This window comes from Palaemon carinicauda, chromosome 26 (assembly GCF_036898095.1).
Source record: "Palaemon carinicauda isolate YSFRI2023 chromosome 26, ASM3689809v2, whole genome shotgun sequence".
Lineage (NCBI taxonomy): Eukaryota > Metazoa > Arthropoda > Malacostraca > Decapoda > Palaemonidae > Palaemon > Palaemon carinicauda.
In genome coordinates this window covers 74577889-74597206 of record NC_090750.1, presented here as the reverse complement: position 1 = coordinate 74597206, position 19318 = coordinate 74577889, and the positions used below count along the sequence as shown (strand labels likewise).

The following is a 19318-nucleotide window of genomic DNA, read 5'->3' as shown; positions in this document are numbered from 1 at the left end:
GCAAGCTTATATATCAGAGCTGAACCTATTATCATGTGGTACAGAACCACAATATCTATTTGTGCAGTGATAACAAATGCAATGTCAAGAATAGTAAACCTTTCATATCAATGAAGTTGATTAGGTAAAAGAGGATAGTTTAAATTATATGAAAACAAAACACATATCCCTTTCTTAGAGTATTTTCCATAAGGTATTTCTAATTAGAACAAAGTATAAGCTGTGTACCTAATTAAAGCATAAAAGCACCAACTGTAAACCTATTAAAGCATAAACTTACATAATAATTCCACTAAATATCAAGGATTTTAGATTTACCGACAGAAAGCCAAACATAGTACGTTTGCTATCAAAAGGCCAAAGGTTATTTTTATGAGTATTACCTTGATCAAGTAATGAATAAAACCCAAGAGAATATGTTATACAGTTCATGACCTCAAATACTTCCCTTACCAAAGGTTTATTGTGGTTTAATACCATTGTTCAACAAGAGGGCTTAAATATTAAACTACAACCTCTACTAACAACCAGTGTAGTGAAACCACTTAAAAGAGGTTAATGAAGGCATGACTGAAATTGTAAATTAAAAATATACATTTCATTTTTAAAGCATCTCGCATAACATTTTACATAGCTATTGCTATTAAAAAGTTTAAATGTGGCCTAAATTGTATGGAAAACCCATTTCTTTTCAAGTTCAGTATACTAAAAATACGAAAATAATGCATTCAAAATATTCTACAAAAAATATATTTAAAAGGGGTCACATAATATTGATGTAACATATTTTACAGGGAAGTTAAAATAAGAATCAACAACTAGGAAACATTAACAAAAACTGAAAAGCTAAGTAACATTACACAAGGATGAAAAATATTTGCATGCAAATATTCGTTTAAAACTTCTGGGATGCTTATTTAAAATAATTATCCCTGAGGAAGTTAAGCTTATATAAATATATTTTTGTATAATCCTGAAATATAGACAAGTAGTATAGTGCCATAAAAGTAAAAGTTTCATAAGGAGTAACCGTTTGCTATTGTACTGGCAAATTAATTTCTGTATTATTAAGGCACCTTTTTGTATAAAAAGTTGACATTTTGAGTATTACTTTTGAGCACCAAAATTTTCAGTTAAGATTTTATGAAGCATTAGGTTGCTATAAAAAATTACTGTAAGAGTAAAAAATGTATAAATGTAAAGCAATGTATACATATTTTTTGTATAGCACATCAAAAAGGTCATGAAACATGAGAATAAAGTCTTGTCTTATGGTAAGACAGAAGCAAACGTATCCTGGAAGTCAAAATACACAAAGAATATCAAGGTTTCAATTTAAATTGTAGCTGACATGTATAATGCGCAGACTAATAAAAATTGCTTTGCTCCTACTCTCAAATGAAAATTTGTAAACATAATCCATAATGTTTTTTTACCAGCACTTCAAGGGACATAAAGGTAACTAAACTACTTCCTTAACACTGTGATTACATACTAATTTTTGTTAAGTACTTTAAATAGGTTCATCTGCAGCATTAAATAAAGCGAGCTTACTGGTTGTTTACAGCAGAAAGTCATCTATAAAAGTTTGTGCATTATTATTAATATCAAAGGCTACAGATCTCTAAAATTTCTCACTATAATCTCAAATTAACGATGCTACTTAACAAGAGTAAAGCTAAAAGCGGAGCTAAACTAACCTTAATCTTATAATTTCACATTATATGTTTAATTAAACTTTAAATCCTAATAATTAATCTATCTGAATCAAGCTGGAGTATGATAGTTTTCAAAACTGTACTTGTGCATTACAAAAAAATCCAAATTACTTTCAGAAAAAAACAACTTTAAGGTGGTAAAACCATAAAAAAATAAAACAAACTGAATATTTACACTTTGAATTTAAGAAAAAATATACTTTATATTGCTTTGTATCAAATTGTTATAATATATCTAATGACCTTAGCAAAGATTTGGTCAAAGTTACTGTATATTATTCATCATAGGAACTTTCTAAACTGGACTCTACTGAAATGCTAAATTCAAAAGATATTGGTGCTTGAAAATGTCTAAAGTTAAAGCATAATGTATTATTCTTCTTCCCTTGTAGCGAGGTCCATGTACTTCCTGATTGAATTGTCCATTACATAATGAACACCAGAGTCAATTGGATGCACAATGAAAGGAATGCATCCTAAACCTATAGCAGTGGTTATCCACTTACGAGTTGTGAGGGGTACCCTTGGGATGGCTCGTGCCATGGCTAATAGGGATGCAGCACACACCCTATTGATCGTAAAACCTGGTACAATAACAGATGCAAATGCTTGCCATACCAGAGTATCTACAGCTGCATGTGTGATAGCACGTTGTGTTGCACCCGGTTGCTGAAAAATTACAGTAATGCAATTAGGAAAAGCTTATTCAAAATCATTTTAATTAATTATTATGTAGTACTGTTTAGTTATTAAAGGTAAATCTTTTACTGCTACGAATTGAGTAAGTTACACAGCAAGAATACTTTCCACCAAGTACCTGTAATTTAAAACTTTACCAAAATAGGCTGAAAGGAAGGACTCTATTATATGGATATGAAAAGGTGGATCTTAAATTCTAATTTTAAATGTTTTTAACATGAAATTTAACAGCTTGGTCTTAACTTTAATTACCAATATATTCATTAACTTTTCACATTTCCTCATTCAGCCAATAGGTAAGATCGATCCGAACACGTAAGATCGACCCGAGTCTCCTGCCCCACAAGAGCAGGAAAGAAAGGGTGATCCTTCAAAAAATATTTATGAGATATCTGGGGAAATTGCCCATGAGGAATGAGCTTCTCCAGTGGGAAAGGTGGCCTAGAAGACTGCACGTGACAAGCTGCAAGTACTGTCCTGGACAGGAACAGTTGCACTACCTCCTTGAACTTGCTGATGCAATCTGACAGAAAGACACTTGCTTCTGCTGTGTCCATCAGCATGCCAAAGCACATCAACCTCTTCTTGAGTATGAGGTTTGACTTCTCCCAGTTTATCATAATCCCAAAATCATGACAAAATGTGAGAATCTGATCTCAATCCTGTAGCAACAGTCCCATGGAGGAGACCAGGATCAGCTAATTGTCGAGATACATAAACACATATTCCATGCAAATGGGTCCAAGCTGCTATCAAGGTGAATACCCTAGTAGACACCTGAGGAACAGTACTATACACGGTCCAAAGCACAGAGTCTTAAGCAAAGCAGAGATTCTTCTGAGAGGACTGATACATGGGTACTAAAAAGTATGCATGGTTCAGATTAACTGTGTAAGTTCTGATGGAACTCAAAACATATGAAATACCATTTCCAGCCTGAACATCATTTGACGCACAAACTTGTGTAATGAAGAAAGGTCGATGACCAGCTTACAGCCCCAAATAGAGTTGACTGTAAAAGCCTAGAGAACTATGTCTGTAGGGGCAGGGCTTTCAGCAATGTTAGTGAAATGAATGCGAACACAATCAAAATATAAGCTAGGGGGAACGTAACTGTCCCAAAAGATACTCATTACCTAAGGTTCGGCCCTATGTCTCTGCTAGGTTTCCAAAGCACGACAAGCATCCCCATTCTCTCAGAAGCAGGATAGGGGGAAAGCTGGCATCAGAATAAGTTTATGTGCGAAGTACAGGGGTGTTCCAAGATGTGATAAATAATTTTATGATAGATTTAATTCTCAAGAACATTTATCACCTTGCTTAATTTGAGGACTTATAAGAAAGATAGATCGCCTAACCTTGGAACGTCCCTAGAATTTGCACATAAACCTATGTTTAAATGTATTCTTTTGAAGTAAAGAATTCATTAATTTATTGATGAATATATATCCTCTCTAATAATGAGAACAGCACAGTTACTGGCAAATTGCCGTGCTGTTGGAAAGAAGAAAATTAGATCAATAGAAAAAGTGTCATAAAATTAGTCACAAAGACAGCCATTATCTTCAATTAAATTACTGTCACGACTTACTAACATTTCCACTTACGAACAGCTTCTTGGAAGCTATTGTGCTCGTACGTTGGGGGCCTTCTATACGCACTGAGTCCATGCTTTCTACAATGAAACACTGGCATTAGAGTATAGGAGACAGTATTTCTTTGGTATTTTGTGTCTTATTGGGTTCCCTGTTCTATTCTTTTACAGGAAAGTCCCTGGAGACCACATACACTACACCTTAACCATTAAGAAAATTAATTTAAAAAGCTGATTAACAATAAGTAATAATTTTATGATAAATAAAATTCACTGGAATATTATTACCTTGCTCATTTTGGAAGACTTGTCGTAAGTGTCCGCTACCACATATGCTGATGCAACACCATACGTTGAACGCACAAACCATAGAGGCGTCAGGGCCCTAAATGCCTCCCCAACTTCATTAGCATAGCCTGTAAGTGAATGAGAAAGAAACTTACTAACAGGTTGAATTATATTCAGTACAGCATAGCATTCTGGTTAAAACACTTGACAATTGTTAATCAATAAGAAAGTTTGTAAAATGCAAACTAGTTTTCTCATCCAAATTGTATATTTTCCCATATTAGTTGTCTCAAATGTCTCCCTCAATCATAGTCACTTGTCTAACAAACAGAAGTCTGGTAGCTCTGCAACACATGAAGCCACCTGTAACCACATGTATCTATCACTCACCAACCTTTTTTGTGTCATTTGGAAGAGATTGAGAGCTTTCCAGGGTTAGAAGGAGAAACTTATTAGATGATTGATGGCTATAAGAAAAACTTTTGTTGTATTAGGAAAAGTTCGTTTGTTTCACCATAATCCATAAATCATGATTCACATATACCATAATTTAGGTGGGAGGTAGATTTATGAATATGTGTCATGGGTAGATTCAATAATGTTTATAAAATATGACAAATTTGGAAGTAATTTGTATTTTTCCTAACTATAGAAACCTTGAGCTCTTTAATATGGCACCTGATCTTTTCCTCCAACGGAAGCTCCAGTGATGTCTAAGGAAAACCAACTACCAGCAGAGGAAGGTTGTATCTGAGAAATGGGTTGAGCTCAAAGAGCATATCTGGAACTAACCATAAACTTCTTACGTGAGTTATAACAATCCGCCACTATTTAACGAGGGTAGCAGGGGTAAACCAGCCATCCTGCTCACACTCACCAAGTGTACTACAAAACTTTTGCAGGCAGGACTTACACAGGGACAGGTGTTGGCAGGGAAAGTAGGAGTAAAGAGCTCAAGGTTTGTATAGTTAAGAAAATGACAAATTGCTTTCAAATTTCTCTTTTGTTCCAACATGAATACAAACCCTTTTTCTCTTTACCATGGAGACTAACCATTAGGTGGGTGGAGGTCCTGACACCTCGCGAACTCTCAGTTGTTAAAAGCTAGAGTGTCGACGGCCTGGGCAATAATTGCAAATATGTGGAACTAAGCATTATGACTTGCTAAGGTAATAATATTGGGGTGAAAATACTCCTCTTACTTTCACTTGGGTGTTTTCCGACTCCCCTTTGCAGGGAGAATGGGAACATAACAAAATATCTTGCACATTTCAGGCTACACATGGGAAATGGATGTTACCTACAGTTGGAGGTTGCCAGCTTGCAGAGTATTCCAGATGCTGTGCCCAGCGAAAGGGGAAGATGAAAATATTCATTCATCCCACACTAACACCAGATAACGTATGCCATCGACCCGACTGCTACTTGTCCCATAGGGGAGCTAAGGTACCTTAAACCCCTTGTCGTACTGGCACCGCAAGACCTATGGAGAAAGTCTCCAGGCACCTGTGGGTTATCTTACAGGAATCGGGTAGTAACGAGAGAGAGAGAGAGAGAATCTTTACTTATAAATGTAATGCAAATTTATATTTATCTTGTTCATCAGCCTTTCATATTACAGTACATATCAAATATTACATATTACATACAACAGAGCGTGCTAGAAATAGGAATGAATGGCGAGCGATTGTGACGCAGTTCTGGTAAGCTCTGCGGCTTCCTCCGGTGCCTTGGATAACCACGGAGGTAGCAGCAGTAGGGGATTCAGCTTTATGAAGCTTCATCTGTGGTGGATAACAGGGGAGGGTGGGTTGTGGCACCCTAGCAGTAACAGCCAAACTCGGTTGAGTCCCTTGTCAGGCTGGGAGGACCGTAGAGAGGAGAGGTCCCCTTTTTTGTTTCATTTGTTTGATGTCGGCTACCCCCCAAAATTGGGGGAAGTGGCTTGGTATATGTATGTATACTGTATGTATGAGCCTTTTTTAAACATTATTATTATTTTTCACCAAATTCTTTACATGTTACTACGAAGTTGCCGTGTACATTTGTTTATTTTTCATTATTGCTTCATGTAGGTGGGGAAATGGAATGAAGGTTGGGTGCAAAGAAGTAAGGGCAGTTTGAAAACCTCGGGCTGAGCAGTAGTTCTAACTGCGAACACTAGAAACTTTATTTAGATATCCTGCAGACATCTGTACCGCAAGAAACCAAAACCATAAAAACATAGGGATGACACTACAGTACATCCTTAGTGCCTTCCAGAAACAGCCGACACTGAAGAAAAGAAGAAAGGCGGCACCCTTCCCCTTCACACTTGGCAGCAGATCTCTTCTTCCAACGTATGCTCCAGTGGTGTCTAAGGAAAACCAACATACTTAGATTTACGTTGGCGTTGTTGTTGTCAGGCCACAAACTTGAGGGACAGAACAACAACAGATATGCTCACAGACAGAAAAAAGTATGTTCGATAATGGCAGGAAAACTATAATCCTCAACTTCTTTCATAATTATCCCGCAAACATGGCTGAATACAAGAGCTTTTATTCAATCCAGGAGAAAAGTAAAAGAATAAAACAGCCAGATGAGGATGCTGAAATGTATATCGGTGAAGATGAGTTAGTCCAGAATGTAACTGAATGGAAGCCGCTAGGTAGGAGAGGACTAGGTAGACCAAGCAAAATGCGGCTGAAGACAAGCGGAGGGAAGTTGTATCATAGAATTGGGTTCAGCTCAAAGAGATGGCATAGGAAAGAGACATATGGTAAATATTCAACGGTTCCCTATTCATCCCACGGATGCCAGAGTAGTAAGTACTGTAACTGTTCATCAGCCTAAGTCAAGTGAGGTTTACTCTACCTGTTGGGTGGTGGGGCCTACCAACCACATAGAAAATAACCATTATTTATCTTGTTAAAAGTTGAACAGCCATTCCATCCAGCTACACTGGTCATACAGTACAGTACAACTATTTAAGGTCTCAGGTTTGTACTATTTATAGGAACAACTAAACTGTTATATATACTGTACAATACAATGTAAAATTTTGAAACAAACTACTGTAGCACATGATCATTTAAATACCACATACAAACAGAAAATTAAACCTTACCTAGGAGACGCACAGGGGTGTCCCTGTAAATGTCTACTTCTTTTACTTCTGACATTTCCTGCAAAAATAAATCATATTTAGAATTGGCACTATTCAAACAATCAATGCAATATCCAATGTTGTATACAACATTCATTGTCCTGTATACAAGACTTATACTCATAATTGTTTATAATTAGGAGTTATTTGTCCACAATCATTATCAAAAGCCACGGTAAAACCCCAATTGAAAAGCAGAATGATATAAGCTCAAGGGACCTAGTAAGGAAAGCAGTCATTACAGACAAAGAAATTGTATAAAAGTGAACTACTGTACAAATAAATATATAAAAACATGGTATATAAAGAAACAAAATAAAAGGAACATACATTGTATTAAAAACACTGAAGCGAGGCTGAATTTAAATCATCTTGTGATGGTCTTACTTGATAAGCAGCATACTGGCAAATGGTATCAAAACCCATAACTTCTAAGTAGCAAATTAATCTTAAGACTTTCAACAACTAGTTCCAAAAGTTTACTTGTTTAAATGATGTTTACATGTCAAGATACCATATTATTATTAACTCGCGTAAGGTCATCCAGCGAGTTCTGTCAACTGGGATTGGTTGCTAAAAAATTCACATTTAAATAAACTTTCTCAAAACCATGGTATTTTCATATTCATCATCAATCTCATGTTAACTTCGTGTCATTGACAAGTAATTAATTATCAAACTTGTTGCATATTTCCCACCATAATCTCATATTCATTTAATCACAAGACATCCCACTAAGATATGTACTGTAACAGAAGAGTACAGAAATTCTAGTGTTTAATAGGGAACTTCTTTTGTGATATTGGGCTACGAAACCTTAATCTAAAATTTATTATTGACAATATCAGTGTGAAGGGTTCAGAATATTATCCAGCCATAATTTCAACTCCAGTTTCCTACGTACTGTACAGTAATGCATATAACATACACCTGACAACACAGATTACCAAATAATTCTTCCTTGCTCTGGGATGTTATCCCTGTTGAAGCACTCAGGCTTACAGCATCCTGCTTTTACAACTAGTGTTGTAGCTTAGTAAGTAATAATAATAATAATTAATTCACACATTTGCAACTTCATTCTGAACAAGGGAAGTGTAATAAACTGGCCATAAGCACATAGGTATTTTATTAAAAGTTTTTGAAGTGATATATTATCGGTCGGTAAGGGTAGACGAAACTCTTTAGTTTGGTGTGCAGCCCTTCTAGGAGGACACTCCAAAATCATACCATTGTTCACTAGTCTTGGGTAGTGCCATAGCCCCTGTACCATGGTCTTCCACTGTCTTCAGTTAGAGTTTTCTTGCTTGAGGGTACACTCGGGCACACTATTCTATCTTATTTCTCTTCCTCTTGTTATCTTAAAGTTTTTATAGTTTACATATTAAATATTCATTTGGACCCTTTGTATATCAGCAGCCAATTCCTCACGCCTTGATATAAAATGGACATTAACTAACCTAACCTTGGAGCGTTTGTAGGGTGACGGCCAGATCCCATAGAAAACGGGAATATTCTGAACTGTGGCCGTCGTTCTAAAAACGATTTTGGCGGGAGAAGCCAACTTAAAAAACCCACCTAACCTATGCTAAAACCCGTGTCCTTACCAAAGAGGCTGCGCCCCCCAGGACCCCCCCTTACACAACATATTTAAGATCCGTAGACCATTTCCATACGTTTTTATTCTATACAAGATAACAGTCGGAGCGATAATAAGCAAATTAGGACGCTTGGCCGTAGCGCTACAAACTACCCCTAACCTACAAGCCGTGTCCTTGCCTACTTATCTAACAGGGGGGGGGGGTGACGGCCCCCTGCGAACCCCCCTTAATACAGCCGTATTCAAAGTTAGACATAATAACACATACAGGTGGCCGCTATCATACATACACCCCATTTATTTTGATGCTGGTAAAATTTTATTTTTCCTTGTTTCCTTTCCTCACTGGGCTATTTTCCCTGTAGGGACCACTGGGATTATAGCAGCCTACTTTTCCAACTAGGGTTGTTGCTTAGAAAGTAATAACAATAACAATCGGATGGATAAAAACTGTCGCCCTATTACAGTAGGTTAAGTGGTAGTGGTTAGGTTAGGTTGCCCCACTGCATTTAACAGTATTCACTGTTTTACCAAAAATAACCCAATATCTCACAGTGATCACCCTTCTTGTTTTTCTCCAAAGGGGTCCTGTATCTGTAACAACTTATTTCTAATAAAAATGGGCCATATTCCTTCCAAATACACAAAATAGATAAATGTTATTTTAATAACAGGGTATTCAGCCTTGGTCAAAATTGTAAATTTACTTTCATTGTCTTGAAATTAACGTTAGCTCAAACTTGAATAACTTGCTCGACAATAGTTCAGTTTATACAGGCTTGACCTGGTCATATCCTACTACGGCCAGGTTTATCAGGCTTGACCTGGTCATATCCTAATACGGCCGGGTTTATCAGGCTTGACCTGGTCATATCCTAATACGGCCGGGTTTATCAGGCTTGACCTGGTCATATCCTAATACGGCCGGGTTTATCAGGCTTGGCCAGGTTTATCAGGATTGACCTGGCCATATCCTTACACGGCCGGGTTTATCAGCCTTGACCTGGACATATCCTAACACAGCCGGGTTTATCAGGCTTGACCTGGACATATCCTAATACGGCTGGGTTTTTCAGGCTTGACCTGGTCATATCCTAACACGGCCGGGTTTATCAGGCTTGACCTGGTCATATCCTAATACGGCCAGGTTTATCAGGCTTGACCTGGTCATATCCTAACAGAGCTGAGTTTATCAGGCTTGACCTGGTCATATCCTAACACGGCCGGGTTTATCAGGCTTGACCTGGTCATATCCTAAAACGGCCGGGTTTATCAGGCTTGACCTGGTCATATCCTAATACGGCCGGGCAAGTCCAAGGTAAGCACTAACTATTGTGTACTTCACATGTAATGACACTCGTCTTCAGTTATAAATAACAGATCTATTTACACACAAAAATAATTGAGATTGTTGTGATTTTCACCAGTTAATTAAATCTGCCCGATGTACTGGGCGGATCGCAAGGCCTTAAGGGCAGGATTCCCAAAACCCTCCAGGAAATTAACTAAAATACGGCGATAAAATTTACAATTTTATTACAAAAATAAACTCTGATAAAGACAAACAACATTCTTAAGCATTCACAAAACTCACTGAAAAACAAGACTGACCCTAGGTAATGTAGCATGTGCTCTTCAAGCACCAAGTCCACACCGGACTCATTAACAAACTGAAAATAGTGCCAATTCGAATTCAATACACAACGAATCACACACCAAATATCCCTATTCTTATTTAACTCAGGATTCAGATCCCCAATCACAAGGATCTCTACACTAAACTGCGATATAAAAACTAAACGTCTTGCACTCAAACTTCTACTACAACCAGCCTGGTAGACAAGGTAGAGAGGAGAGATAACAATTAGAGGGGACTTACTTCGGTTGGGGACGTTGGATCAAAGAGGACGAGCTAGCCTTGCTACCTCCGACGTCACCTTTTTGGCGCAATTTGCCCTGAACCTAAATTTCTACATTGGATTTTTTTAACATGTTACAACAGAATGACTTTATTTTTCCTAATCTTAAATTACCAGCAATTGATTTTATTAGTCTCAGCGCCTTCCTACCAGGTGGTTTCCTTTTTTGGCTCTAAATGTTCACGTCTGGAACTACATTCATTCGCCCGCGAGTTTTTCCTCTCCCTCCAATTTGACGTAGTCGTAGGAGGAGTCAAATGGCGGGAATTTCGATTGATCGGGTCGAAATTCCCGACATCCTCCACGCCCCAAAATAAGGAGCGATGAAACGTCGGTCAATTGGATGGAGCTAGACTCGGGGTGAGGGGAGTGGCTTACTCCGAGACTCTGTTAGGCTCGCTGCGTAGCGCTCCGCAACGACTCGAACAGAGTACGCACAATATACTACAGCAATGTTACCCCGGGGTAATAAACACTCAATAATATACAGTCATATAACAGATCAAAATAGGCAATGGGCCTAGCAATTCTAAAACACTCGTGTAATACACATAAGGAACAGCAGAAATAAGTGATAATGTACACATTTTACAGAATTCAATTGGCAAGCAATTAGGCAATGGGCCTAAGACAATTCAAGAAATGGTAGAAATGCAATCGTAATAATTCAAGTGCAACGACAATTAGGCAATGGGCCTAAGACAATTCAAAAAATGGCAGAAATACAATCATAATAATTCAAGTGCAACGACAATTAGGCAATGGGCCTAAGACAATTCAAAAAATGGCAGAAATGCAATCATAATAATTCAAGTGCAACGACAATTAGGCAATGGGCCTAAGACAATTCAAGAAATGGCAGAAATGCAATCATAATAATTCAAATTCAGTCTGTCTCAACTCACAATAATCGAGACTTCTATAGCGCTGCTACATGCAGGCTGTTACTTAATGGAGTACAAGAGGGAGGGGCAGGTTCTGTGCAACGCTCGGTCTGTACGCACGAGAGACCATCCCGTCCCCGTACTCCACCCCTAAGCACTTCCAACCTCCGCAGATTCACGCACACCTCACAAACTCCACCCTCCCTACCTTCCAGATAGAACACGCCCCCTTTTCACTTACAGTTTGCAGCTACTTTTTATATATCGTCACCTTTCAGTAGACAGTCCATTAGTTCTCGCTGTTTCACGGCAGCCCTTCTCAATGGGCGTGCAGAACGTCTTTGTGCGTTCGTCTGCTCTGATTCAGTTTCATTTTCATTTTCACTTCTTTCACTAACTGCATAGTTCTCACCTTCCTCGTCGCTGTCGTCCGTTCCTGTGGCTGGTTGTTGAGTTGTCGTAGCTGTTGCCATACCCTGGTCGTTCCCAGACGTCTCCGCTATCCCTGGCATTCCGGCTGTCGATCTGTACGCACCCTCTTTTCCGTCATCGCCGTCGTCTCCTTCATGGTCATCCTCAGAGGGGGCTATTTCTAGGGGAACCAGGTGGCTGACAGCTCGCAGCGATTCGACACCCTCAAACAACACTTTCGCCGAGCGTACGACTCCGTTGTCGTCAGGATACGTCTCCACGACACGTCCCAGTGGCCAAGTCGCTCTCTTCTTATTGTCCTGCTTCACTAGCACGATGTCTCCGGGGTGCAGCTTGGAGGGTTCCCCGGGCCGACTGTCGTGCCGGGCCCTCAAGGCACTCAAGTATTCCTTTCTCCAGCGTTCCCTAAAGGCTTTGAGCGAATCTGTCAATCTTACGTAACGATCACGTAGCTTCCGAGAGGTGAAGGTTGCGTTCAGATGGTCGTCCGGTAAGATGGGGGCCATGAGGTGGACTTGGTGTCCTCTTATCAAATGGGAGGGGGTGAGGACTTCATCCTCGCGCTCGTCACCGCTGTACATGAGCGGTCGATTATTCACCACTGCTTCTGCTTCTTTCACGAGGGTTAGCACGTGGGCGTCCGGCAGGTACTTCTTTCCGAGGGCTATCTGGAGGGTCCGTTTCGTTACTCCTATCAAACGCTCGAAGAACCCACCTTTCCAAGGTGCACGGGGCGTCTGAAACCGCCACTTTATGCCAGTTTTCCTCAGGAACTGCTGGACTTCATCCTCTTCATAAAGTCCCTGCAGGAGGTGGCTGGCAGCCTTGAAGGTTTGATGGTTATCGGACATGATGAGCTGTGGGGCACCGTGGGTGGCGCTAAACCGTCTAAGTGCCAACACGAATTCTTCTGCCTCCAAAGAGGGACAGAAGTCAAGGTACACGGCTCTGCTGGCCATGCAAGTTACGATAAGTATATACCCTGGCCGTGTTTCCGTGTGTATAGCTGCTGTGTGGTCCACTCCGACCGCCGTGAACGGTTTCGTGAGGGTGATCCTTTCCTTTGGCAGGGGGGGGTGGTGGTGGCTGTCTCGTTAGAGGCTGGAAGGCCAGCTTGCATTCAGGGCATTGCCGCACGGTTCGCTTCGCAATGGAACGTAGACCCGCCACCCAACATTTCTGTCGAAAGATACCTATTAGAGTATTCACCCCACAATGCAAATGTAATTGATGTAAATAATTTAGATACATCCTAACCAAATGCCCTTTGGCTGGCAAGAGAATTAAATGATCAGTTTCTCCTACATGGGACACTCGTCCCCTGGTGCAGATGAGATTATCTACCAAAACTAAATTCAATTGTCTAGCAAAATTAGCAACTTCACGAGGGGGTCTGACTCCGCCCTCTAAGTAGGCATAAACAGTAGGCAAATAATGTTTTTGCTCTAATTTTACAACAATACTGAACGGATGCCGTTCTATCTTAGCAAACTTTAAAACTAGTCTGGCTACTCGTAACAAGAATTGGAACCCTACTTCCCTCTTCAGGACGTCCCAAATCTCGCCTGGGGGGGGTAGGACACATCTCCTCCCTCAACTCCTGCACCGCCGCTACTACGTGAGTTTGATGTAGTAAATCTTCCTCCTCGCAAGGAACAGGCCTTCCCGTGGTCCTGAGAAATTCTGGACCGTTCCTCCACAGGGGGTTAGCTTGCAATTGTTGAGCCGTTGCGCCTCGGGATAGGATATCGGCAGGGTTCTGCTGACTAGGGACATGGTTCAGACTGAAACTACAAACCTGCTGAATAAAATTAATTTCCGCCACTCTGTTAGAAACAAACACATTTTTATTAGACCTGGCATCGGGCGATGCTACCCATGCCAACGTTACCTTACTGTCGGTCCACATTACTATTTCCCGTGGCTCGATCAGATCCTTGAGCGTTCTTGCTAGTCTGCTGCCTAACAACAAGGCCAGCAACTCTAGCTTAGGGATCGTCAGCTTGCTCATCCCTTTCGGAGTGATCCGGGTTTTACTTGTTACCAGACTTACCCGATTGCGTTCGTCCCTAGTATATGCTACTGCTCCATATGCCTTACTGCTGGCATCGGTGAACACATGAAGTTGTAAGCCTTTTTTTCCTATTGATCTTTGAAAGGTGATGTCGCTCACCGCTTTCAAATCATTCAACAATTCACTTGCCTCTTTAGCCCTCTCTTTTGCTAAAACATCATCCCAACCTACATTATCCTCCCATAGTTGTTGAAGGAAAAGCTTTCCCCTTACAAATAATGGGCTTATCAAACCTATCGGATCATATATGGAGACTAATAGGGAAAGTACCCTACGCTTCGTGGGCACCCATCCCTCCCCCAACTCACAGATCCTTTTGCTTTCTTTCACACACAATCTGTCCACGTCCCGGGCCCATCGCAGCCCGAGCACGTTCACACTCACAGGCTCATTCCACTGTCTCTCGCTATCGAAGGCCAAGTGATTGCTGGCCCACCCTTCTAAGGGCATACCCGCCCTTTTTAAGATGTTATGAACAGAATCATGCTCTTGCCTCATATGTTCTATATCTTCAAACGTGGCCAGATAATTATCAACATAAAAAGATTTTACTAAATCTGGGCGCCCTTCCTTTTTAAAATGACAATTTAATATTTGCTGTAGCAAAAATGGACTAGCTGTGATGCCGAACACCACGACTCTAAAGGCGAAGGTAAGCGCTCGACCAGCTGCCTTGCGCCACAGAAATCGTGTGTATTTGGCATCACGAGGATCTAACAAAACACGATGGAATGCTTTACTTATGTCGGCTAACATGGCATATCGATTCAACCTAAACCTTATAATTAAACTATATGCTACTTCTACCAAATTGGGCCCAGGTAAAAGACATTCATTCAAGGACTTGCAACCTTGTGACTTGGCAGAGGCATTGAACACGATTCTAAGGGGGGTGGTACGGCTGTCTTTCTTAACACCAAAGTGTGGCATGTAATAACCTTCCACTACGGGATTTTTCACTTCAGATATAAAACCTGCTTCGAGATACTTATCTATCACTCCCTGATATTGTTCAAGATATTCCCTATCCTTTCTGAATTTTGTCTGCAACGACTCCAACTGCGCCATAGCGTTACGATAATTTGTTTCTGGCCTAGCATCCGATGCGAATGGTAGGCTAACCTGATATCCCTCAGATTTTCGTACAACGCTTTGCGATACCTTTCGCACGGCCTCGGCCTCGCGAACAGTGTATTGCTCAGATGGGGCGATACCAACACGGTCTAATCGCCACCACTCATCTACATCATACAGATATGGCTCGTCCGTGATTCTGCACACTCTCAACGTTCTTACTTGTTCGACCCTTTCCCCTTGGAACAGCCACTGTGGCACCTTCCCGTACGGGGACATACCATTATGCGTTAAGAAAAGATTTATCCCATCTACTTTTTCTACACCTATGACAAAATAGCTAAAATAATCAGCCCCAACTAATATGTGAACGTTCTTCATGGTATCTGATTGGTTTGCTGGATCGGCTAACGTGACTCCCTTAGTCAACAGATGCTGTCTGACTTTAACATAACCCACGTTATGTATCGGGACGTCCACGTGTTCGTGTGCCACCAATTTCATACGCACGATTCTTTTCCCCATTTCAATCCTGCAACTTACTACATCGTATTGGCCGCTTATTTCCTCTGAACCAAACGGAGCTATATTCAAGGATACTCTTCCTACCACCGGTAGGCCTAATTGACGGGCAATTTTTGCAGAGATGAAGCTCCTCTGGCTTCCTGAGTCGAGAAATAGGCGGACTCGCTTACTACCTTGCCTCTGTTGAATACCTGCCATGGCTGTTGGCAAGATAGTGCATGGGAGGTCCACATCAGACCTCTGCGCGATCTTTGCGCTCGTGCACGGCTTAGATTCTACTTTTACCTTAGACGGACGGGGGGCATTTTGGTTCTGTGCAGGCGTCGCATTTACTACGGGGCGGGACGTTGTTGATTGACTATTACTATGACTAGGGATTGATTGCGGTCTACCCGCGTCGCAAATTGCAGTGTGGTGCTTAGCATTACAGTTTCTACAGGAATTTGATACGGGACATTTATCGCTACGATGGCCTGATTTCGTGCAATTGAAACAAAAACCCCTTTTTAGTAAAATGCGACGTCTAGCAGCTACGTCTGTCACTTGGCGACATCCGTGAGGCGGGTGCCGTTCGCTACAAAATGGGCAGGAATTTTGGTGGATGGGATGGGTTTTCGGTCTTACACTACTGTCTGGTCTTTTGTCACTCTCAAGACTGTCGCCTCTCTGCAATGCATCGTCTTCTAACATTCTTACTATGAAATCTATTGCCTCAAAAAACTCGTCCAACGTATAGTCGCATTTCCTCAAATGCTCTACCACCTTGCGGTATAGTTTTCCCTCTGACAATTTTTGATTAATGAGGCTCATGACCATGCCCTGGCCTAAGTCATTGGTACTAAGTCTTTTGATTTGCTCAATAATGATAGTTAACTCAAAACGGAACCTTTTTAATTCTACTGGGTTTAGTGACGGCACAAAGATGTTTGCTAACTTGCGGTGCAGAATCACGAGCGTTTGGTGCACGTTGCCATACTGCTTATCTAATAAATCTAATGCTACTCTATAGTTCGCGGCGGTTACACTCAGGGATTTGATAATCCTGAGCGGCTCTTTGCCCAACGTCCCCAATAAATACGTGAATTTAGACACTTCGTCTAAATCCGCTCTTCGATCCACGTGGATCGTGAATAATTCACGGTACGATGCGTACTCTTGCACTTCCCCTTCAAACGTGGGGAGAGGCAGCGGCTTCAACCTGGGGAGGGCAACATTCCCCGTTGAAGGGCCTTTCACTTTATCTATTCTATTGTACAATAGTGTGGAAGCGCGTGTCGCTTCACCTAACATATGCCTAATTCGGGCTTCGATACTAGACTCTAATTTAACTCTCTGGTTTTTGTACAACTCTTTAAGCTGTCGGACCTCTGCCTGCAACTCCGTTACCAAATTCTGGTAAACGGACTCGGAGTAGGTCTCAATCAGTGCCCTTTGAGTTTCGCTTAGCAAATCCTCCAGTAGGCCCATCGACGCCTCGATATGCACGATCGTGGATACAGCCATCTTAATTACTTTACTTTACGTTTGGGGGGGTTGGACAAGGCAAGGAGAAAAGGATAATTTAACGTTAAGGGACTCAAAGAACTGACCCACGTGGGCGATCGCACATCGGGACGTAGAGGACCTTAATTGTTAGTCTCTCTCTCTCTTAAAAGCTCATATTTTAAATTAGTCCTGTCCGGCTCTGGGAAGCGCTTGCGATCCGGTTCGAAGGACCAAATGTTGTGATTTTCACCAGTTAATTAAATCTGCCCGATGTACTGGGCGGATCGCAAGGCCTTAAGGGCAGGATTCCCAAAACCCTCCAGGAAATTAACTAAAATACGGCGATAAAATTTACAATTTTATTACAAAAATAAACTCTGATAAAGACAAACAACATTCTTAAGCATTCACAAAACTCACTGAAAAACAAGACTGACCCTAGGTAATGTAGCATGTGCTCTTCAAGCACCAAGTCCACACCGGACTCATTAACAAACTGAAAATAGTGCCAATTCGAATTCAATACACAACGAATCACACACCAAATATCCCTATTCTTATTTAACTCAGGATTCAGATCCCCAATCACAAGGATCTCTACACTAAACTGCGATATAAAAACTAAACGTCTTGCACTCAAACTTCTACTACAACCAGCCTGGTAGACAAGGTAGAGAGGAGAGATAACAATTAGAGGGGACTTACTTCGGTTGGGGACGTTGGATCAAAGAGGACGAGCTAGCCTTGCTACCTCCGACGTCACCTTTTTGGCGCAATTTGCCCTGAACCTAAATTTCTACATTGGATTTTTTTAACATGTTACAACAGAATGACTTTATTTTTCCTAATCTTAAATTACCAGCAATTGATTTTATTAGTCTCAGCGCCTTCCTACCAGGTGGTTTCCTTTTTTGGCTCTAAATGTTCACGTCTGGAACTACATTCATTCGCCCGCGAGTTTTTCCTCTCCCTCCAATTTGACGTAGTCGTAGGAGGAGTCAAATGGCGGGAATTTCGATTGATCGGGTCGAAATTCCCGACAGAGATAATCATATAAGCAACAGTTCAAAAAATCACGTACGTGTTATCTAGTATTTTGGGCGAGAACAGCACAGACAACTTAGTGGAATTAAACCCTAGAGGCCGAAGTAGAACAGAAAAAAAATGAAAATACAAATATCGCCGGCGTTTCGTAGTGAACGTTCCTGCGTTAGATTTTGTCCGTAAGACCCGAGGAAGACCCAAAGAAAATAGTAGGATTATTTTTATTTAGTGAAACAAATATAGAAAAGAAAAAAGAAGTATTGAACATAATGTGGAAGAAAAGACAAAACAGTACAAGAAGATAAGCGTTAGAGGCGCCGTTGTAAAGGCTATGCCTCGCCCCAGAACCTGAACCTGAACCTGAGATGTTTCAATAAGTATCACTCCTTATCCTTCAATGAAAAAATACAGATTTAAATCGATACTATTATTAAGTTTTTTTTTTTTTTTAAATCTGACAGGTATGAAATACATTGTTACAGTTATTTTGATTTTAACTTTTTTAATTACAGTTTAGACTTCCAGGCAGATCCGGTACCGTATCATTCCTTTTTTCTTCCAATATCATAAAGAAAACCTTCACAATATATACGGATGATAATTAGTGTACATAAAAATTATTAATCCGCCACACCATTAAAAAAAAAACTTTATATTAAGGAGTAAACAACACACGGATTGTTTGACACTAGTTTGTTTTGATCTCGTGATGATGACGTAATGTTAAAGGATTTCAAAGTGGTTTTAACCTCAGAAAATTGGAGACTGGGCGGAAAATGATAAAATGTTAGGTATAAAGAGAAAATCCACATCGTTTTTCAATTAGGTGAGTTA

At 40.6% G+C, this 19318-nt stretch overlaps 1 protein-coding gene across 1 annotated transcript; it reads right to left on the bottom strand.

Moving 5' to 3' along the window:
- Window positions 1-164: 164 nt before the first annotated feature.
- Window positions 165-18647, bottom strand: LOC137619593 (mitochondrial fission process protein 1-like). The gene is made up of 4 exons (XM_068349766.1): window positions 18522-18647; window positions 7409-7466; window positions 4300-4427; window positions 165-2387 (listed from the first exon to the last, which is right to left on the bottom strand). The coding sequence occupies exons 2-4, from the start codon at window positions 7461-7463 to the stop codon at window positions 2091-2093; spliced, it is 480 nt and encodes a 159-aa protein (XP_068205867.1). The 5' UTR covers window positions 7464-7466; window positions 18522-18647; the 3' UTR covers window positions 165-2090.
- Between the last annotated feature and the right edge of the window lie 671 nt (window positions 18648-19318).

What these genes read in the sequence shown, in the direction of transcription:
- LOC137619593 (XM_068349766.1), bottom strand. Translation starts at nt 7,463, where the DNA reads ATGTCAGAAGTAAAAGAAGTAGACATTTACAGGGACACCCCTGTGCGT. An exon ending in CACCCCTGTGCGTCTCCTAG is followed by an intron (nt 4,428 to 7,408) that starts GTAAGGTTTAAT and finishes ATTCACTTACAG; the next exon opens with GCTATGCTAATGAAGTTGGG. An exon ending in AGTCTTCCAAAATGAGCAAG is followed by an intron (nt 2,388 to 4,299) that starts GTAATAATATTC and finishes GTAATTTTTCAG; the next exon opens with CAACCGGGTGCAACACAACG.